The following is a 23178-nucleotide window of genomic DNA, read 5'->3' as shown; positions in this document are numbered from 1 at the left end:
TAACCCAATTCAAACCTACACTCTAAAACCAAGTCTTGACCCTCAAAAAGAGGTCTTGAGTTGTGAGGACCGGCCAAAATGTCCTCACTTCACAAAAATCTCCTCAATCTGTTGGTTAAAGACGTATTTTGGTTTTCACAATGTAGTATGTACAAGTACATACACACACACACGCACGCACGCACGCACGCACGCACACACACACACACACACACACACACACACACACACACACACAACCATGAGAGGCATTTAAGAATTTCTAAAATCTTTTTTTATTTTCCAAAAATCCATCAGGTACAAGCTCTCTTCGTGTCATGTCCCGCTTGTCGTCGCCGTGACGACGGGCCAAGCGATACCCTGAACGTGGATGGATTGGTCGCAACCCAGTCACCCCTGAGAAGGCCTTGGACACTTTTGGATCTTTTTTCCCCCCTTTAAAAAAGGCCTTGTACTGTACTTAAAAAAAAGTAAATAATAAACAATAACATGATCTAGTCTTCTTCTATGGTACACATAACAATATTAACTCTGATAAAAGCTCTATACGTCCTCTATGGGGTTTGTTCTTACACCGAACCTCCACAAGACAGAGTGAGGCCGGCTGCTTTTGTTACGGAGAGTTGGGAGATGGCAGAGACTGGCTTTGTCACAACAGATGACACACACACGCATTCGCACACACACAAACACACACACACACACACAACTATACATATTGCACAATGAGAGAAAAATGCATAGGATGTGCTCCAGTCCATCACCGAGAGGAGTCGCCGCTGCCCCGTGATTGATGGACAGTCGTGCATGGCATGAGGAAAATGCTCGCTATTGCTTTTGAATGTCAACCTTTTGATCACCTGATTTTTTGGGGGTGTGCACGAAGCAGTTTTAAGGTGCTTTTTATGTGGTTGCCATGGTTAAAGTGTGCTTTTTTTTTTGTTCCCTCCTGCACGCCATGCAGCAGCTGTCGATCAATTCCTCCTCCTCCTCCTCCTCCTCTTCCTCCTCCTCTTCCTCCTCCTCCTCGTCGGTGGTCTGTTTGTCAGCGTAAGTGTTCCGGCGTTTCGGATGATGCCCAAGTGGGCACGAGGGGATCACCATGTGGACCCATGAATGTATTGGTAAGATGTTTTTTTAATTTTTTTTTTTTTAAAAAGGGCATCAGGTGAAGCAGGGCTTTTCAAAGTGTGGGAAAGTGAGCCTCCGCAAGAAAAAAAAAAAACACCGGCTGACTTCAGAGCTAAAAATCAAGCTATTTTGCCAAAGTAGCGGAGTGAGCTTAGCACAAAAAAGTGCTTTGCCTCACAAATATGTTTTGCTGATGTAACTGTAGCTCAAGTTAGCTTAGCATTAAAAAAGGAAAGGTTTTGACTTATTGTTTTCCAAGTTCCCACACCTCCTCCTTTGAAATCCTGGCTCACAAATACTTTTGTGTGTAGTCTCCCCAAAAAATTCTTAATTTGCAAATCGGCGTTCCAGAAAGTAAAGCCCCTACCACAGTTTGGCTTTAGCCACAGGTGCTTCTACTCAACCCGCTCCTAGGGAGCATATTTAGCTGCTGGTTGTGTAGAAGCACCTGTGGCTAACCTTTAATTCATATTAGCTCAGGGGCCACATGGAGAAAAATATATTACCAAGTGGGCCGGACCGGTAAAATCATGGTTTATAACTTAAAAGCCATTGGCGTCAGTTATACACACATTTTGCTATTTGCAGGCCAGCCTTAAATAGCATGGCTCAACTGTTAATATATTGTTCCAAAACATAAATGCAAATGGAACACGGCAACACTTTGCCCGTATGAGTTCCGGGCGTGCAATATCTATCTGTTTTGCATATGTATGTTGTTCCCACAATGCATTGTGTGGTGCAGTTAATGAAGTAATTGGATGTTAATCCATGTCATATGTGTTTGAGTTATCAGTAGCTGAATGTGTGTTGTATTCCCTGGGCGTTATTATAGTTTGATTAAATTTTTGCCAAAATCTGGCATTTCCTTTGAAGTGTGATAACTTAGTCATTTATGAATATTTTCTTCACTTTCAACCACTCAAAATGTTCACTGGCATCAGACCTATCTATACATATATAGTTTTAAAAAAATGTTTTTTTTAATGCCCTCTATGGACAATAATATCAGTATTATGCTAACAGCAAAGTTAACTATGCTGTATATATATATATATATATATATATGTAAAATAAAGGTCTAATTTGAATATTTCATATGACATATTTAGAGGCTTGAATAAGTCATAACAATAGATTTTTTTTATGCATGTCCAGTTTTTCACAATGGCATTTTTCTGAATAGCACAAAACTCTTGTAATTTTGCCCAAATCAGGCATTTCCTTTGAAGTGAGACAACTTATGAATATTTTTTTCACTTTCAACCGCTCAAAATGTTCAGTGGCATCAGACCTATCTATACATATATAGTTTTTATTTTATTTTATTTTTTTAATGCCCCCTATGGACAATAATAGCAGTATTATGCTAATAGCAAGACTAACTATGCTGTATATATATATATATATAATAAAAGACTAATTTGAATATTTCATACAACATAGTTAGAGGCTCAAACAAGGTCATAAGTCATAACAATAGAATTGTTTTATGCATGCCCAGTTTTTACACAATGGCATTTTTCAAAACTCTTGTAATTTTGCCAAAATCAGGCATTTCCTTTGAAGTGAGATAACTTAGTCATTTCTGAATTTTTTTTTTCACTTTCAACCGCTCAAAATGTTCAGTGGCATCAGACCTATCTATACATATATAGTTTTTAATTTTTTATTTTTTTTTAATGCCCCCTATGGACAATAATAGCGGTATTATGCTAATAGCAAGACTAACTATGCTGCATATATATATATAAAATAAAAGACTAATTTGAATATTTCATATGACATATTGAGAGGCTTGAATGAGTCCATAAGTCATAACAATAGAATTTTTTCTGCATGCCCAGTTTTCACACAATGGCAGTTTTCCGAATAGCACAAAACTCTTGTAATTTTGCCAAAATCAGGCATTTCCTTTGAAGTGAGATAACTTAGTCATTTATGAATATTTTTTTCACTTTCAACCGCTCAAAATGTTCAGTGGCATCAGACCTATCTACACATATATAGTTTATATATATATATATATATATATTTTAATGCCCCTTATGGACAATAATAGCGGTATTATGCTAATAGCAAGACTAACTATGCTGTATATATATATATAAAATAAAAAAATCATTTGAATATTTCATATGACATAGTTAGAGGCTCAAACAAGTCCATAAGTCATAACAATATAATTTTTTTATGCATGCATTTTGTATTCATTTATTAGCCTTTGGCGCCACCTAGTGGATTTTTGTGTTAACACTCTCAACACACAAATTCCTCTATTTTCATGTTTATGACTCGTCAAAGAAGCGATTGCATCAGTAATCACGGAAAATGCATTATAACACATCAGGTTTACAGCATATCAAAAACTGTGATTTATAATGGGAGTCAATGAGCCAAAATCGGGCATTATTACAACAATTTCGTGTGAATCTGTCCCTCCTGTTTGGTAATAATTATAAATTACAGCATGGCGCCAATTTGAACTACTACATTTTTAAACAATCCTGGTAAAATGTCAGGTCCCTAGTGTATTTTTTTCAAATGCTTTTCTTTGATGAAAAACAGAAAAACATAAAAAAGCCAGAAAATGGACAAATAACGCCCAAGGGTTAAGCACGTTTATGTTTGATTTATGATGGTCTATGTTTTTATTTATTTCAACAAACCATTACTTTAGGTTGTGTAAAAAAAAATGACCAGGTCAATTCCATGTACAAGTTGCATTGCTCATTTGAGGATTGTTAAATTATGAATTTATATGTTTTGAATTTGGCTGTCTGATTTATTGGGCCGACATTGCTCTTTTTTTTTTTTTTACTTTAAAAGATCATCTCATAGGCCAGATTAAACCCCTTTGCGGGCCGGATTGGGCATACGATTGACACCCTCTGAGCTAAAGCCAAACTGTGGTGGGGTTTTTACTTTCTGGACCTGGATTTCCCAGTCATCTCTAGGCAGATGGTTTTTTTTTTTTTGATCCTGTAAAACGCAACATTTCGCTCTTGTTGTGCTCCCAGTCTCACATAAAAGTAGTGTTTTGGCACTACCTTGGAGCCAAAGAACTAGATCCTGTTAGACAGGATAGCGCCCTGACTAATAGCAGTAGATTACTTTTTTAGTTTTTAGCTTAGCTGAAGTTATCTTAGCACATTTAAAATAAATCCATCTTATTTCTTTATTTTACTCGAGCTGCTTAACTGCACAAATACTTTTGTAAACAAGTTAAAGTTGATTTTAGTAAAAAAGTTTTTATTTTTCCAGTTTTCTTCAAGCTACTTAATGTTCTCTTTCGTAAAACCTTTAGTAGCTTTAGATGAAGTTAGTGTATCACATTTAAAATGTATTTTTTTTTTAAATAAATTATTCTCAAGCTATCACACCTCCCTCATAGATACGTTTTCCCATGTATTTGTGGCTAAAGTTAGCTACACTGAAGTTAGCTTAGCACGTTTGAAAGACATCAATGCTATTGCTGAAGTCCTCTACCTCCGATACTTTTATCTGTGTAGTTCAAACTACTGAATTCACTGCATATGAAAAATATATAAAAAATAGTTTTAGCTAATGCGATTTTAGCACACTTAAAAAAGAAAACATGTTTTCATTCCTTTCAAGCTGCGACTCCACCTACTTTGAATTCTTGTGACTCACAGTGTTTATGGTGTAGCTGAAGTTAGCTTAGCACAAAACCCCCCCAACACATTTTAGGTCTTTATTTTTCTCAAGCTGCGTCACCTCCTAGTTCTCACCTTTCAAATACTTTTTGTCCATATTGAATCTACATTTTCTTTGTATTTGTCAAGCTGCTGAGGTTCTCTGTCTCACACTTTGAAAAGCACTCAGGTAAAGGGAGCTTATCTTAAACGTACAACTAGACTTGTCTAATAAACGACACGGTAACAGCCATAAAGCCCCCCTATCTCCCTCACCCCATTAAATGGCTATCTATGCGGTCCCCGCTCCCTCACTGGTGACCACCGGAACAGAAAGAAGGCATGATGGGGTTGGGGGGGGCACTCTCCCTAAGACAGGCTGACTCCATAGTTTGGTCACACAGAGAGGGGGGACACCAACGGGGACACCAAAGGGAGCATTAGTAGGGGGAGAAGATGATGGGCGCGTGCGCGGGCCGCAGAGGGCCTGGCGCGGGCCGGAAAAGCGCCGGCCCCAGGAAGGGCGTCTGTATGAAGGCGGCGGCGGAGGCGGCGCCCATCGGGTGGCGCAGTGCCAGCGGGTTGCCGGCAACCGTGCACAGGGTGGGCGGCGTGAGGTGGCTGGGCAGGAAGCCCGCCGTCAAGCGCTTGGTCAGCTGCTTCTGCAAGGCCAGTTTGGTCTGGAGAAGACACAAGAGCAACACACAGAGGACATGTTTTACTCAGTAAACATGTGGCCCTCACTCAACCGATCACCAACCAACTAGCACTAGGGACATACGGAAACAAATCATTGCACTATGAAATTAAAGTCAAATATATAGCTATATTAGGGCCTGACCAGTATGGATTTTTTTTAGGCAGATGCGGATTTGGCTGATTAATTAAAAAAAATGATATGTACATTTTTTGGGGGTCCTTTAACTATTGCAACAATATAGATATAAATTATAGTGCAATTATATTGGAATTTTAAAACAGAAATAAAAACTAGTCGCAACTCATCACCCTTCCCCCCCTATTTTTTCAATTATGCACGTAATTAACTGATTAGAAAAGAGGAGGATAAGCGTGTGCAGTGGATTCAAAAAATTTACATCCTCATAACATTAAATGTTGAAAGAATTAACATGTAACAGGTGCTCTTCATATTTGGCGGGCAAAAAAAAATGTTGATTAAAAAAGCATTTTTAATTATTCTAAGATGTGAAATTCTGATTAAAACATAAAATTGCTTGACAGCTCTAATATTTATATAAAAAATTTTTTTCAAGAGAAAAAAATAGTGCATGTATATTTTTCCAGAAAATATTTTTGATGGAAAAAGCAGAGGCAATTAAAAAATGTTTCATATTTAATGTTGAGGTATAAAGTTGCATATTTTGCCTATACCACTTTGACAATTTTATTTTGCTTGTGCAATTATGATTGTTTTGTTCTTTTTTGTGTCCCTAATACTCCTTAGTGCTGACCAGACAAAGATATGTGTTAATGTAATGCATCAAGAAACATAATCTGAGCACTCAATGCATTTACTTTCATCATCAGAGAAACTTAACGGTGAAACATACACTCACATATCGTATGTATGTTCTCATTCTGTAAAAAACATGAATGGCCCCTTCAAATCAATGCTGTCATTGTTGAAGGCACAAAGGTGTCATTTAATGGATCACATGGTTTGTTTCCATGATATCGTTTTTAGCTCCAAATGCATAAAAACTGAGTCATTTTGGCTGTTTGTTTCTATGACGACAACATTTCTAAGCCTGCCAAGGTAATAGCAAACAATCAAAACAACACGTCTTACCTTTGCACTTGGCATAGATAAATGTGCAAATGTTAAAATGTTCCATAAGTTCATCCTGATCTCACATCTCTATTATAGACTTGTATTGTTTTGTACATTATTCAAAACAAATGCAGCCGTCGTGTGCAAAGCCATGTGAAATTTCAGATAATCTTGTGATGCTTTAGATGAGTGGGCAGGAATGTCCAAAATCTTGCATGCTGCATCATGTATGGATTTCAAACTTAAAACAATATATATTTTATTTTTGAATGTTTTAAAATTATTTTTGTTAAAAAAATTTCAAACAACAACAAAGACACTTGCTGCATCCCCTTTTCCATATGCAGCCTTTGTTCCAGGCCCCCAACCAAAAACAGCAAAAAAAAAAATTGTAATGAAAAATAACATGGAAATTATTGAGTAAAAAACATAAAGTAATATCATAATAAAATAAAATGTTAACTATTAAACAGTTTTTGCAACATGTTTTACTTTAATTAGGTGGACAATAAGCTACTTCTTCTTGACCACCAGGGGGCAGTAAAGTCTGTTCATACATACAATACATGTGTCCATGTGGATTTGATGATAAAACACAAAGAAGAGAAGAGGTTGCATTTACTATGAACTGCAGTAATATTAATACTTTTTTTCCACAGAGCATAAACATACAACATAGTAGTCATTTAAAGGTTTACAATTACTGTGTTAGCGATGGTAATTTCGTTAGCCCGTCTTAGGCGTTTTGCCTGTTATTATTATGCTAGCATGCTTTCATAGTTTGGTTAAATATGTGACGTGACGTGACGTGTCTTGGTTTTGTGTTGAGCTTTACAATTAACTTCAACTGGGAATGACAACAAACAGCTTGAACCAGCTGGTAATCTTTTTTCAATAAAACATAAAATGGTTCACAATAAAAATCAAAACAAAAAGACACATAGTTTAACAGCACATTGATGAAATATGCTTAAGTTTAATAGCAAATCTGCCCGTTGCCTGCACACTTAATAAATGTTTCCTGCCAGATTATTTTCTAGTTCCTTAGATTTTGCATGTAAGAACTGTATCAAATTTGTCGACCATGCATCACAAAGCACAGTGAGCGTGTTCTTATCCTGAACAGATCCCAAGGGAGCCCCCCGGCCCACTGACCTGCGAGGAGAGCGAGGTGAGGCTGTACTGGCCCAAAGCTTTCTTCATGGCCGACATAGCCGCGCCTGCACAGCTGCTCCATCGCATGCTCTGTGGGGGCACTCGGGTAAGTACATGGGCTTGTAATACTTGCTATACAACCACAGGCTGGGACTAAACCACCTACCGTTGCTTCTCTTTCGACTACTGATACGCTTACTTAATTACATTGATTCAACACATTGAACACATTCTTCCTTCCTTCATTTCATACATACTTCCTCCCCCTCCCTTTATTCATTCCTCCATTCAGACCATTCTTTTCATTAAACATTCCCTCCTTGTTTATTCATTTCAAACCTTCCTTGTTTCCTGCTTTGCTTCCATCCCTCTCATCCTTCCTTCTTTCCATACACAGATACATCCTACGTTCCAGCTGTCCTTCCTCCCCTTCCTCCTTTCAGGCCATCCTTATTTTCACACACCCTTCCTCAATTCCATTTTCTTTCCTTGCTCCTTTCAAACATCCTTATTTCTTTCCTTCATTTTTGCTTTCCGTCCTTCCTTTCCATTTGACTTCCTCCCCTTCTTCCATGAATCCATCCGCTCTAACTCCTGTCTTTCATCATTTCTTACCTCTATTTCTTCCTCACCTTCTTCCTTTCAGACAACATTCCGTCCTTCCTTCCTTCTTATTTTTGTAAAATCTTACAGGTAAATTTAAGTAACATTTTCTTGTTCTGTTGGCAGATAATCTTGCTTATTTGAAGTAATAATTTTCTTATTTTACTATATTTTTTTCTTAAAATTTCTACAGTCCTTTTTGCAGTGTTTCATACCATCACCCCCTGCTCCCTTCCTCTCATTCTTATTACCTCCATTCCTTCCTACCCTTCCTCCTTTACTTTTTGCCTTCCATCCGTCCATATATTCTGCTATTCCTACCTTGTATCCTTTTGTTATTTCTGTTCAGCTCTTCTATACATCATTGTTTTTTTCCTTTTTCCAGCCGTTTCTTCCTTCTTTCTTTTCATGCCATCTTTGTTTCCTTATATCCTTCCTTCCTTTCATACATCCTTGCTTCCTTCCATCCTTCCTTTTTAAAAAAATACATCCTTACTTTATTTACTTTATTCCATATCCTTCATATTATAACAACTTTCCTTTCCTACACTTCAACCCTTCCTTAATACTGCCTTTCCTCCATTGCTTCCTTCCCTAAAAAATGTCATTTAAAAAGTGCATACCTACTTTTGTGACATGCACGCACACATACACACACACCCTCACACAGAGACTGCGGTGCTCACCGCTAAGCTGGTTTGCTGACTCTTGCTGTGTGGGGTAAATTTGGGCTTGGGAGGTTTTCCAGCCATTCGATCCTTGTGCCGTCTGCTGTTCATGTGCTGAAAAAAACAAAAAAAAAAAAACACCATAAGCATCATCAGCATCTGTTCCCTGAACAGAGTCATCTTCAGCATCTTCATCTTGTGTACAAACAATGCAGAGCGTCAACTTAAGCGTATACAAATCACTTCACTTTCTACCTGACTAACTTTCCCTCCTCTCCAGGGACGAACGCGTCTGTGTAATCGCGGTGGAAATGGGAGAATATAATCACAATAACCAAACTGTGACTCAGCAATTCTCTATTCTAAGAAAACATCTGATGAAGGAGGAATATATAAATGCATATACAGTATGTCATTATAGGAAAAAATACAGTTAAAGGCTTCAGGAAGCCAAATGTAAGAATTTTTAAGAATATTGTACTATCATCAAATTTAACACCTCCTGTTCACCCCTAGGCGGTATTGTGACCCGTTTTGGGCTTTTTGATGGTTCTGACCAAGCCATTTTAAAATAAAATATTTCCCACGTGTTAAACACAACCATTGCGGGTCATATGGTCTAATAAGACAGGATTTGGGTTTCAAGCAATTGCTAGGCTTTAAAGTTAGCAGTAGGACTTCAAACCTGGGCTAGGGCCTCTCAAATTACGGTTCAAGGCACTTTAGGAGTTCAAATTTTGGTTTCAAACCAGGGTTAGGCTTTCATAGTAGGACTTCAAGTCAGAGTTAATGTTTCTAGGCAGGGTTTTCAAATTAGGGTTTCAAGCTTGGTTCAGGGTTTTGTATAGGTTTCAAGCAGAAGTTAGGGTTTCAAAATACAGCTTCCAACTATAGTTAGGGTTTTGAATTTGTGTTTCAATTAAGGGTTACAGGACTGGAAGCAAGAAACATCCTGAGTTTCTTTCAAAAGTGTTTGTGGCCTGTGTCATTCTACTCAATATTATTTGACAATATTGCATAACAGTATACAGTACTCTATTGACATTTTTAGGACTTTTTCGTGGTAATACACTCAACAAAAATATAAACGCAACACTTGTTTTGCTCCCATTTTTTATTAGATGAACTCAAAGATCTAAAACTTCTTCCACATGCACAATATCACCATTTCTCTCAAATTTCCCCAGTCAACCCCTGTGTTGCGTTTATATTTTTGTTGAGTATATTTTCAATGTACTATTTTGTATTAAACACATCCTCCCTTCCAAGCACAACTCAATGATTGTGTTGGCATAAGAATTGAAGAAGCGACATTTCCAGCATGCTTGCATTAAATGAGAAGGCGCGAGTGTGGCGGAATGATGCTCACACGCTCCGTGCTCGCATCATTTGTGCACGCAATGGCAGCGCCGTACCTTAAATGAAGATGCCGGCTGGTCCCATTTAGTCAAAATGTACTTTAGATGTGAATTACGTCACACGTGTGCTGCCTTCTGCAACACGTGTGTATCAGCGTGTCACATGGGAAATCATTGCTACAAATTGTTTTATACACTAATAGTACACAAAGTTGTGTTTTCATTATTTTGCCTAAAGCATCATCATCCTGGTCATCATTAAGATGATAACGAGTGCAGAGGTGAGCTAATTATAGGCTATTGTTTGTACAGAAGCTGACACATCTGCTGAAGTCCTTTATTTCCATGTTTAGCGTTTCAAATTAGGCTTTCAAACAAGATTTCGCGTTTAAATTTAAGCTTCAAACCAGGGTAAGAGTTTCAAATTAGAGCGCAGCCAGGTTGAGGGTTAAAGTTTCAAGCCTGTGTTAAAGTTACAAGCAAGGTTTCGAAGTAGTTTTGTCATGTCTGGGTAGAGCTGGCTTTGGTTGAGGGTCCCGATTGGTCCTGAGTGGATGCCTGCCCTTCCGCAGGCTGACCAATCCGGGCCCTCAGCCACTTGTGCCTGGCCTCAGGTGTGACTAATCCCCTAATTTGTGTGGGTGCATTTAATTCCCGGGTGGTGATCAGTCCCTGGTGGGATCATTGCCGATTGTCACGGTCACCCCCGGAGTTTGTTATGTCGGTTTTTGATTTTGAGTTATGCAATAAAAGACAACAATCTAACCCGCACTCCTGCCGTGGTTCTCCTGCCTGCCTGCACTTTGGGTCCTCTGCGCCACACATCGACAGTCACCACGCCGTTCCGTGGACGCACCGTGACAGAATGATCCCACCAGGGACTGATCACCACCCGGGAATTAAATGCACCCACACAAATTGGGGGATTAGTCACACCTGAGGCCAGGCACAAGTGGCTGAGGGCCCGGATTGGTCAGCCTGCGGAAGGGCAGGCATCCACTCAGGACCAATCGGGACCCTCAACCAAAGCCAGCTCTACCCAGACATGACAAGTTTCACTTTTAAACTTCTGTTGGTATTCAGTAGTAGTACAGCAACACAATGTATTTTTTTTTAGCTTCCAGTATGTGGCCAAGTGACGACATTTATCAATATCCCGCTTTAAAAACACTCATGTTGGACATTTTCACAGCGCGCTACATTAATCTAAACCAGACTAGTACATTTATGTCTCACCTGGCTAAGTTGCGTCTCTGAGTTGACAAAAATCTCGCACACTTCGCACTGGAAGCTCTTGTTGGACACGCCCACGCTACCTTTGCTAGCCAGCCTCTTGCTTTTATAGTTGGCGCGAGCCGCCGCCATCTTGCCGCGGCGGCGCGGCATCACGCTTTGACCCTCCAGCATCAGCTTGTGCTTCGTACCTGATGGGCACAATATAATGTACACAATCAGATGGACGCATCCAGATGAGATGGACACAAACAGACGGATCAAACAAGAGAGTCACAATCAAAGGACACCAGACAGCTTGAGTGACATTCATGGTAAAGCAAAGTTCATTATCACCATTTCAAGTCCATACCGCTATTGTGGGCTTCCAGTTGGGAGGTGGAGTTCATCGTCACTTTGCAGACGGGACAGTGGAGGTGTGCTTTGCTCTTCTTGCCATTCTCATCCACCTGTGCCTCCCCGTCGGCGCCGGATGTGTCCGCCGGACCGCTCAAGCCCTCAGCCTCCACAGCATCGGTGGCATCCATTGCATCCGGGCCACCGGAGTCAGAAGCCGTCTCGGACAGCCGTAAGGATGGCGAGATCTGCACAGGGGAGAGCGCCGCCAGCTCACCGGCCGACACGTCCGACACCGGCGTCAGCATGGCTGAGCTCCTGGGACTCTCCTCCATTTTGACGTCCAGGGAGGATGCTTCCAGGTCCGATTGAATACCTGGAGGATCATACAAAGAAGCGGAACATTCGTACTGACTTAACACAAGACTTGAAAGAGTTTAGACTGTGCCAACAAGACTTTGACGAGCATAAATTGAGTCAAGGCCAAGATTTTGATGGGTTAAGACCAAGTCAAGACTCTGTCAAGACTTGGATGAGTGGAGAGCAAGTTAAGAACAAGACTTGGATGTCTTAAGACAGAGTCATGGCAAAGATTTGGATAGGTTGATGCTGAATGAAGACCAAAACTTGGATGGGTGGAGACCAATATTTTGATGTGTTGAGACTGAATCAAAATAGTTTGAGAGAGTCAAGACTGAGACTTCGACAAGTTCAGACAAGGTAAAGACCAAGACTTCTACACGAAATGATGAAGAAATCTAATCACTTGCGCTTTAGCATCCTTAATATTTAGTGCCAACTAGAAAAAAAAATCTCTAGATCAAATTCATCTTTGAAGTACCACTGGAAAAGGCAAAACTACCTAAAATGATTACTTGAACCAAAAGTGGCAGACTTCAAGTGTCTTTTCAGGCATGGCTCTTTGAAACTTTTTTTTGCTGGTTTACTCATGATAAGCATGCCTACCAAATTGCTAAGTTGCAAAAAATTGCAAATTCCAAGTTGCTAAGTCAAACTGGCCTTGGTGCTGAATATTTAAACTTAATTTGAGTTTCCTGTTTAGTGGGAGTCATCAAGCTTGGTGCTATGATGTAACAGGGGTTGGGGGAATCATAATTGAGCATTCCGTTCAGTATAAGTTTTTCAAATTTGAGAATTGGAAAGCACCTGTAGACAAGCTTGCTTTTGAAGGAAATGAAAATGGGCAACAGGGCTCTAAAATGGCCATGTCAAACTAAAATGGAAGACTTCCTGTATATTTTTGGGCATGGCTTCTTGAGACTTTTTAGTAGCTTAACTCGTGATTGATATGCCTACCAAAGTTCAGATAGCTTCATGAAACTGGCTCCAGGGGCCAAATGTTCGAGAGTCCTATAATGTCTATAATCTTGTAGTCCAAGCTGTGTCCATATAAACAAACGTATTAGCTGCAAACCTGGCTGTTATGTCACTGGATTTCCATTACACATATCTCCTATAACCCCCAGGGGCACACTTCACCCAGGACGTGAGTCTGTTGAATACCTCCATTTCATTTGTCGCTCTTCCTCCTTTCTCACCATTGATTTTCCCTTCTCTAACCCTGAGTAAATTCATCACTGGAGATAAGCAGTATAACTGGCACAGAAAATGAACCTGTACCACAGCGTAATGAGAGTTGTCCCCCCCGGGAGGACTGAAGCTTCTCTATGGGATTGCAACTAGAGAAGCCTCCTGAGCAGTAGTAATAGCGATCCATGGATTAAGCAAGCAGGCCTCTTGAGTGCTTAAAGAACTCAATTTTGAAGATAAACTGCAAAGTTTCAGGTGTTGGATACAAGTGAAAATACACTTCTGAGTTGTGCAAATCCCCAGACAATCGTACTAAAACCAAGCTGAAAACCTCCCCCAAGGCCTACAGAAGGGCTACAGAGAAAATTTGAAACAAATCCGGAATAGAGAGGGACGTTTGACTGCATTTCCTCGAATGACTAATGCACAAGCATTATCCTTGGTCATCTTAATGTGCTGTGTCAAAAAGTGGTAACCTCTGGATTAGTTACTTTACCATCATTCACAATTTTTCACATTGTCAGCTCAAATAAATTGGAGTGGAACTGTAGCACTTAGTACACATTATTCGAAACCAAGTCAAGAATGAGACTTCAATAAATTGAGACTGAACCAAGATCAAGATGTCAATGAACTGAAACTGAGTCATGACCAAGACCTTGATGGGTTGAGACCAATGTCAAGACCTACTTTGATGGGTTGAGACTGATTCCTGACCAATATTAGGAACGTTTGAGACCAAGTCAATGGGTTGACCCTAAATCAAGACAAAGACCAAGTTAAAGGTTAGTGTGATACACTGTTAGAAATCTACACCACACTGTAAAAAATTGACTGTAGAATTTATTTATATTTATTATTAATATATATATATATATATATATATATATATATATATATATATATATATATATATATATATATATACTTATATATATTATATACAGGCTTGGGGAGTAACAGAATACATGTACCATTGTTACGTAATCAGGTTGCATAAAAAAATTAACTGTATTCCATTACAGTTACAGGAAAAAACAGTTCACAGGTACATTTATTAAAAATGGGGATTACTTCGAGGGATTACAATTTCTACGATGAGAAAGTGCGAAAGAGGGCGAGAGAGAGAGAGAGAAGGACAGAGCGAGAGAGAGCCCGTTGAGACCGTTGCTACATGTCGGGGAGGTGGGAACAAACAAACTGACCAGTTGTGTTCTCCACACGCGGGCAGTTTGAAAAAGCTTCACGGACGGGAGGATAAAATGGCGTCCCGTATTCACTGGAACTTACTCGGAGCGAAAGTTTGAGTTGAGAGTCCCGCGGCATGCTGTGCGCTGTAGCTTCTTGCTAGCTAGCCTTTAGCCTACAACCATAATGTGAGTTACACCTTCCAAACAAATTTTCCTTCCACCAATTCACTATTTAAACATCATACACAACATATACACGGCTAAATTTGTGACTGGGATAAAAGTTTATTTTGCAGTTGTCTATCTATCTATCTATCTATCTATCTATCTGTGAGGTGTGGTTGCTTTCAGTGACAGTTCTAAAATAGCATATGGCCTTCAATCAATCAATCAATCAATCATTAGCCTACATGCTTTTTAATTACACAAGGATTTTTGCTATTTGTAGGCTGCCTGGGTCTCTATCACCCGCAAATAGCAGGGGCACATTGTATAGAATATATATTGTCCATCCATCCATCCATTTTCTTGACCGCTTTTCCTCACAAGGGTCGCGGGAGTGCTGGAGCCTATCCCAGCTGGCTTCGGCAGTAGGCAGGGTACACCCTGAACTGGTTGCCAGCCAATCACAGGGCACACAGAGACAAACAACCATACTCACAATCACACCTATGGACAATTTTGGAGTGTTCGATTAACCTGCCATGCATGTCTTTGGAATGTGGGAGGAAACCGGAGTACCCGGTGAAAACCCACGCAAGCACGGGGAGAACATGCAAACTCCAGCCAGGAAGGCCGAAGCCCGGACTCGATCTCACGTCCTCAGCACTGGGAGGCGGACGTGCTAACCAGTCAGCCACCGTGCTGCCAGAATATATATTGTGATGATATTTATTTTTATTTTGTCTTCATGAGCATACTCAATATTGGAGTAATCCAAAAGTAATCCAGTTACATTACTTTAACATTATGGTACTTGGATTACTTGGAACAAATTTTTTTAGCAGGTAACTGAAATGGATTACATTTTAAAAGTAACCCTACCAAGCCTGATTATATACATTTAGTTTATTTAAATACATAATACAGTATGTCGTTGTAAAATCCATCCATCCATTTTATTAACCGTTTATTCCTCAAAAGGGTCGGCGGGTTACACCCTGAATGGGCTGCCATCCAATTGCAGGGCACACAGAGACAAACAACCATCCACACTCACAATCACACCTAGGGACAATTTAGAGTGCTCAATTAATGTATGTCTTTGGAATGTGTGAGGAGACGGTAGCACCCGGAGAAAATCCACACAGGCACTCAATGGGCACAGGCAGGCAATTCTTCATCATATATTGAGTAATGTATGTTCTATGGATGATTTTATATTGGATAAGTTGTAAATTTGTGTGTTTTTGTCATTTTAAATGCATTTTCACAAACTTGAATCCAAAAGTCAGATTCCGGAGCTATAGACAAGTCTGTCTCCCATTTTAAGATGGGTAAAGACATTTTATCCGTATATGAAAGTAACTTATATATTTTTGAAAGTTTTTTTGTTGTTGTCGGAGAAAGCTTGGTAATATCTTTAGCTAAACCAGGCGGTTGGAGCGTACCCTGAAGTGTTGGGATTTGTTTCTTTATCATATTTTTAACTTGCAGATAATGTAAAAAATTTCCGTTTGTTATTTTGTATTTTTGGAGCAAGAATGTATATGATATAAACATATTATCTGAGAAGAGATGGTGGAGATGTGTAATTCCTTTCTGCTCCCACACACCTAAATAAAACGATTGCTTGTTAAGTTGAAAGTCGGGGTTATGCCATAGAGGAGAAAGCCCACAGGGCTCCACTTGGGCTTTTGTAATTTCTAATGCCTTCCACCAAGCAGTCAGGGTGGCGGAAATCATTGGGTTTTTAAAACAATTATGTCGCTTAATTGATGTTGTAATAAAGAGTAAATCTAGAAGTCTGAGGTTATTACAATCCTTCTGTTCTAGTTCCAGCCAACAGTTAGTATCTCTGTTGGGTTGTGCCCATAGAATGATATATTGTAGCTGGTTAGCTATATAGTAGTACATAAAGTTTGGTGCCTCTAGACCACCTTTGGATTTACTTTTCTGAAGAGTAGATAGACTAATCTTTGCTTTTTTTTTATTCCAGTAAAATTTTGTAACGGCTGAGTCCAACAACTGGAACCAGTTAGCCGTAGGTTTAAATGGAATCATTGAGAAAAAATAGTTTATTTTAGGTAGAACTTTCATTTTAACGGTGGCTATTCGTCCTATTAAAGAAATAGGAAGATTATTCCAGCGTTCCAAGTCACTATGAATGTTATCCAGAAGTGGAGAAAAGTTTAAATGAATTAAATCAGTTAATTTAGGTGAGATTTTTATGCCTAAGTATTTTAAATTACCTACAGGAAATGAGTAGTGTGCGTCCTGGCTTGCAGGGTTCCATGAATTTTCTGTAATAGGTAGAAGTGTTGATTTTGTCCAGTTAATAGAATAATCTGACAACTGTGAGAATTTAGTTATTAAGTTAAATACTTCCCCTAACGAAATCGCCGGGTTAATCCACATATATACATGCCAAAACATAGTTGCTGTAAAATATACAGTATAATTATACAGCAAATTACTGTACTTTGTTTTTACCCACAATGCACTTTGTTTCACCCATAATGCATTGCTGTATACGTTTAACTACTGTAAAATTGAAAATGTTGTATTTTTTTTTTACTGTAGATTTTACAGAAATGTGTTACAGTGCATGTCTGGGGTGGTTATGTGTAATCTCAAACAAACATTTTCTCATCAAAGCACTGCTGTGACTGCAGGTTTGGATTTGAGATTAAATCCCAAATCCACTATATCAGAGTCAGAGACAATGCCAAGAACCCCAAAATAGTATTTCCCAATCTTTACTGAGCAAAGGCAGACATTTGACAGAAACATCTCATGGCATACCACCAAAATGTCATAAAGAGTACGAGTACTGAAATAATGATGGCATTGTCTCAGTTCACTCACATATTTAAAACACTGTGTAAAATCTGGGCCTTATTCTGTTATATTAATGGCAAGAGGTGGATACACATCTTGACTGTGCCATCTTCCATCTTGTGGAAGAGCATTTCGTTGTTCTGCCTGTCACGAAACGTCACTGAAATAGATAGACGAACAGATATTTGCCATTAAATGATCATTTTCAGACAAAGTGCGTGAAATTAGATACTTTTTCATGACACCCCTGATAATATGTTTTAATGGCACCCTGATTGGGAATCATTGCCCCAAAAGACTGATCTTAAGTACTTCATCAGATGAAGGTGTGGTTTACCAACAAAAGCCTTTTCATGCAGTCTTGCCAAGTGTTAATAGCGGCATCATGTACGCTGATTCTGTGTTACGGAAGATGTCTTTTCAACTCAAATCTTAAGTCTCCTTAAGGATGCAGAACACTGTTTGAACTTGTTAGTCTCGTCACTGACTGATAAAGTTTCATATCAATCGATGGTGAAAGAAATGGTCAGCCGCAAGCGAAAAATCCGTGGGAAGTGTTGGTGCTGCTAAATAAACAGAATCTTTTATGAGTGCCAGCGCATCCCAGGGCTCGGCGATGGGTCGCAGACACGGCGGCCAGATTGGCAAACTGTCAGCGTGAAGAGCAGACGATTGGCAAGCGCTCGCGGGGCCTCGCAGGAGTGCAACCACTCGCCGCACGTTCATGGATCTTCGGATCAATGTTGTGTTTCCTTTTTTTTTCTCTAAAGCAACTAAAAAATGAATCCATGCTTGAACAGTTCAATTAAAAGGCACACTGTTTTACAGTGAAAACAGTTAACGATCCGTGGAGGTGACAAGAAGCTTACGATGAAATCATCATTAGCGGACTTCCTGCCATGAGTCAATCAAAGACGACTGTGATTGATGCTTGTCATCATCAACGCGGGTTCGCCGTCTCCGCGGGGAACGCCTCCGTCCTGCCCTCCCCCGTCGTCACTCACTCGCCTGCCAACACTTTGTCGTTTTTGATGGCTCCTCTTAAATGGTGACATGAAGACTTGAATCATTTGAGCGCATGTCAGTCTCCATCTATAGATTTTAAACATTGACGACGGCTTCATTCGACCTGTGACTAGCAACATTGAGTCCGGACCCAGACTGAGTCAAGACTGCGATTTTGACCGGTAGATTGAGACCAATACTTGCATGGATCGAGATTGACAATTAGATGTTTTGTTTTGTTTTGTTTTACAGTATTACATAACCAACTATATAGCAATTCTGCCCCCAGGACTAATACCTAGCATCAAGTGACTTACATGATGACCATTCGGAAGAATCGGGCCATTTTATTGGTCAATGTTGCACGTGCTCACACAACAGTTTCAGATTACATTTTAATAATAAAATCTAAATGTAAAAAGTTAACATCCTAACCTAAAAACATATTTTTCCCCATTTTACATTTTTCCCCAAATTTTTTTAGGTAATAATATTATTTATATTATTATTATTATTATTATTATTATTATTATTTTACTTTTAATTAAACTTTGACAGTATAAATGTGTTCAAAACAATTTTGGCCAGATGTGCAATCTCTGCAATGCCTGGTTTTGGGACATTTTTTGGGACATCATCAGCTATTTTCCTTTGAAGTTGCTGACAGGCCAAATGAAAAGCAACAACACAGGAGAAGTTTTTTTCCTGCCAACATTAGGGATTTAACGACAAAGAGAAATTAAGTGATTTATGTGGACATGGCGTCCAAATGCGAAAAATCTCAGTCTGTCGGCAATTAGCAGGTAACGTCACTTGGATGATAAGGCCAGCCGATGACGTCTGTGATTTGGAGTTGTTTAGAGGAGCAGGTGCGTTATTGGCTTCTGGTGTTCATTACAGGCTGGCAGTGGCTCGCGCGGCCGCATTTCAATTTCACGTCGGGCCAATCATGCAATTATCGTCGTCATAAGAGCATAACAACCATCTTATCAACTTCCTCTCTGGCGCTTTGCTTCTCCATCAACTCCATCTTTTAATTCAGCCTCCATTTGTTTCTCCCAGTGCGCCCCAAATATTAACTTCAGAGTGTTATCTTGTCCACCTTGCCCTTCCTCAAGGAGACTTCTGCCTGCTCTTTTACCTTCACAACATTTCCTCTCTGATGTTTCCACTTGATCAGCGAGAACCAGTTATATCTTGAACCGAGCAACAGAGGGTGCAAATCGTTCAGGCCCGACTCGGACGCTACCTAGACCAGCACCTTATTTAGCTATAAAAAGAAAAACCGAAAACATCAGACAATGTTTTGATGAAATGTGAGGGAATTCAATTAAATACATTTTGGGAAGTTTGCGGTTTAGTGGCGCTAGGTCTGGGGCTTTTCTTAAGGTGGTGGTTGCTAGGCTGGCTAACGTTGACATTAGCTAGCTGTGTGGGCTAGCGAGTTGAGAAAAAACGAAAACGTTAGACAATGTTTTGATGAAATGTGAGGGAATTAAATTAAATACATTTTGGGAAGTTTGCGGTTTAGTGGCGCTAGGTCTGGGGCTTTTCTTAAGGTGGTGGTTGCTAGGCTGGCTAACGTTGACATTAGCTAGCTGTGTAGGCCAGCGAGTTGATTACTACTGAGCTGAATTGTAAACAAAACATAAGCAGTTGTCTTGCTAACAGTGTGTGTTATTGGTGCGTTGCGTTTGGAAATCGATGGGAGCGGAGGACACTTTGCCTCTCCGAACAGTCACACTCTCTCAGTGAAGTGCACAGACTTCAGAGCGTATTTCAGGATGACCCCCCCCCCCCCCTTTCCATTAAAATAAAATAACATGTAAGTAGTGCTGTCAGGTGATTTAAAAAAGTAATCTAATTAATTACATGATTTGTAATTAATTAATCAAATTCATCGATTCATATCAAGTCATATCTGCTAAAGGTCCTGAAATAAAGTACTGTATTAGAATTCTAGGATATTACGGAACAATATTTATTTACACAAGGCACATCTGCGTTCTTGTTAATAGTCCCATTTTTGTTCTTAATATAAATCAAAATTTCCGTTCAAAGGTCCAAGTAAGATTGCCTCATTCTCGTGTGTCGCACTCGCATGTCTGTTGTCACCCTGCTTTTGACTAGTGGCGCAGGTAGGAAGTGACGTGTGTTTGGATGTTAATCCAAAACTCACTAAAACACTTGGAGACAGTTATTGCCTCATTTGCAAATAAATGGTGAGACTAATCCAGCTGCTGGGCTGCCCTTTGAGTATTTACTATGTAGAAAAGCCAAATGACTTGGCTGTGGGATCTAATTAATGTGTTAAACTGACAACCCTATATGTAAGCCATTCATTTTTAAGGGGAATGTTGTAAGAGCAGTTTGAAATGATAAGAAAGTGTTTGGGATAATAATTTGTGGTAAACAGTCGCCCAATGTTTAATTGACGGCCATGAGCACCGTGGGGAGGGGAAAGTTGTTTTTTTTACAAGCAATAAAAATTCTTCAAAAACCGCTGATAAATACAGTAAATACGTTTTTCACTAACAACGGGGAAATGGGGAAAAAAATCCCATCAGTAAGTGGGAAAACAAGCACAAAACGATTAAAAAAATTAAAATTAATAAAAAAAAAAGTGTAAACATGCGGGTGCTGAACCGCGAGTAAGCAGGGGTCAACTGTATTGACAGTTTAAACTATTGATTAATTCACTGCCGTGGATGTTTATATTCAACAACAGGAATCCAACCGTTCACTCCCATCGACGTATACATTTGTCTAAACGTTTTTTCACATGTAAGCGTGGAAGAGGGTCTCGCCTCGCTTGTCTGCGAAATTGAGGCTTGTAAACACATCCCTGTAGATGGTGGCATTGCTCGCTTTGGATTTGAGATTAGCACAATTTTGGAGTAGATGATGACGATTAGCCAGTGACTCTTGGTGAGAGAAATGTCAATATGTTGGATGTTGGACAAGTTAGGCACCTTTTCCTCAAACAGGCGATATACATATACATCTCCATCACTCCAGACACTTCATACGTACTTGTTCCCTCCTTTAAGATGGGTTCCACGACAGGGGGCGGTACTACAACTTCCGACGTCTTGGTTTTGTCCCGCGCTCTGTCTCGCTCCCTCCTATTAGACGAGGCCTCACCCGCCCGCCGCTGCCTGTTCTTCTGCGTCTCGATGGCTTTGAGCTTGCGTGTGTGCTTGTGGCCCTTGTAGTGAGCCTCTGCCTGGTTCTGTGGCACAGTCAGAGAGAGAGAAAGAGAGAAAACAGCTTAGCGAAGATGGGAGAATTTTAATCGATGTAATATCTTTCCGGGCAAAAGAAGCAAGAGGCCTGGATGTGCGGGCCATGTCAAAAAATTGAGCATTGTGAACGGCAGTCTGTTCCCGCCTGATAACGGTGGCAGCTCGCCGGGAGGCCAGAGGTATAATTGCATGTGAAATACGCAACAAGAGCGCACAACTAGAGCCTATCAATGTGCACAGTGAGAGGGCCGCCTCTCAATGCCAGATACACACGCCGCACATGCTGATGCCGCGCATGCACACGCACACACACACACACACACTCTGAAGTACACTGGACAAGGTGCATTGTGAGAATAAACACTACAGTATAAGGTAGTGTACACATGTTACAGTATATGGGATTTGTTGATATATTTTTTAAATGTAGGATGAAATGTATATTTAAAAAAATATATATTTTTAATTGTATTTTTTTTATTACTGCAAATTCGTCATTCATCATTATTCCAATTTTTTTTTTTAAGTGAGCATTTTTCAATTGTTATTTGAATCCAAATTCTATTTAATTTAATATAATCATTTGGATTTGATTTTCTAACTTTATTTTCACATAAATGACACACTGGACTGGTTTAATCGTGGCTTAATTGGAGAGCAAAGCATACCTCCGCAGTATATAGTGCCGGGCTTTTGTTCAAGTGGTGACATGCCTGACCTTCTGCTCCGGGTTTTGATAACCACTTAAATTGCAGCTTTTGCGATTAGAACGTAATCACGTTTTACCAAATCGCGATTATATTTCAATTGATCATCAATCGCAAGTTCAAACCCCATCTATACCTTGAACGATGTGTAATGACCTGGAGCTTATTGGGTGTTGTCTTTTGAGTGTCCTTGACATGCTATGACCAAGTCCTAAGGTGTTCTTGCAAATCCCCAAAACATGATTTTTTTACCTTTGGGAAATTTAGATCCAAAAGCTGATTTCTTTTCTAGCATCATTATGGAAGACCTCAAGAAATGTTGACTACTTGCGTTCGACACACCTGATTTTTGTTATACCCTGGTCATGATATCACGTCACACATCAGCAAGTAATGGGTACAGTGACCAAGTGATAAATCATTTGTCATGTAAACTGAAGATCATGGGTTCAAACCTCATCTGTACTTCTGAACGATGTGTAATGATTTGAAATGCGTTCGGTTTGCTTTGACAAAGTTCCTCAATGCTCTAATTGGGACAGGTGCAA

General features: G+C 39.7%; 1 protein-coding gene across 2 annotated transcripts in view; it reads right to left on the bottom strand.

The window, feature by feature from the left end:
- Positions 1-4789: 4789 nt before the first annotated feature.
- Positions 4790-23178, bottom strand: part of znf385c (zinc finger protein 385C) — a 144969-nt gene continuing 126580 nt past the window's right edge. For both annotated transcript variants that reach the window (XM_077558790.1, XM_077558791.1), the window contains 6 exons: positions 21712-21910; positions 11949-12308; positions 11600-11787; positions 9024-9119; positions 7735-7824; positions 4790-5467 (listed from right to left, as the gene is read on the bottom strand). In XM_077558790.1, coding sequence (XP_077414916.1) covers positions 5228-5467; positions 7735-7824; positions 9024-9119; positions 11600-11787; positions 11949-12308; positions 21712-21910 — 1173 coding nt within the window. In that variant the 3' untranslated portion in view covers positions 4790-5227. The remainder of the gene's footprint in view (positions 5468-7734; positions 7825-9023; positions 9120-11599; positions 11788-11948; positions 12309-21711; positions 21911-23178) is intronic.

The sequence above is a fragment of the Vanacampus margaritifer genome, chromosome 2 (genome assembly GCF_051991255.1).
Source record: "Vanacampus margaritifer isolate UIUO_Vmar chromosome 2, RoL_Vmar_1.0, whole genome shotgun sequence".
NCBI classification, from domain to species: domain Eukaryota; kingdom Metazoa; phylum Chordata; class Actinopteri; order Syngnathiformes; family Syngnathidae; genus Vanacampus; species Vanacampus margaritifer.
Note: the sequence above shows the minus strand (reverse complement) of the source record. Positions and strands in the feature narration are given on the sequence as shown.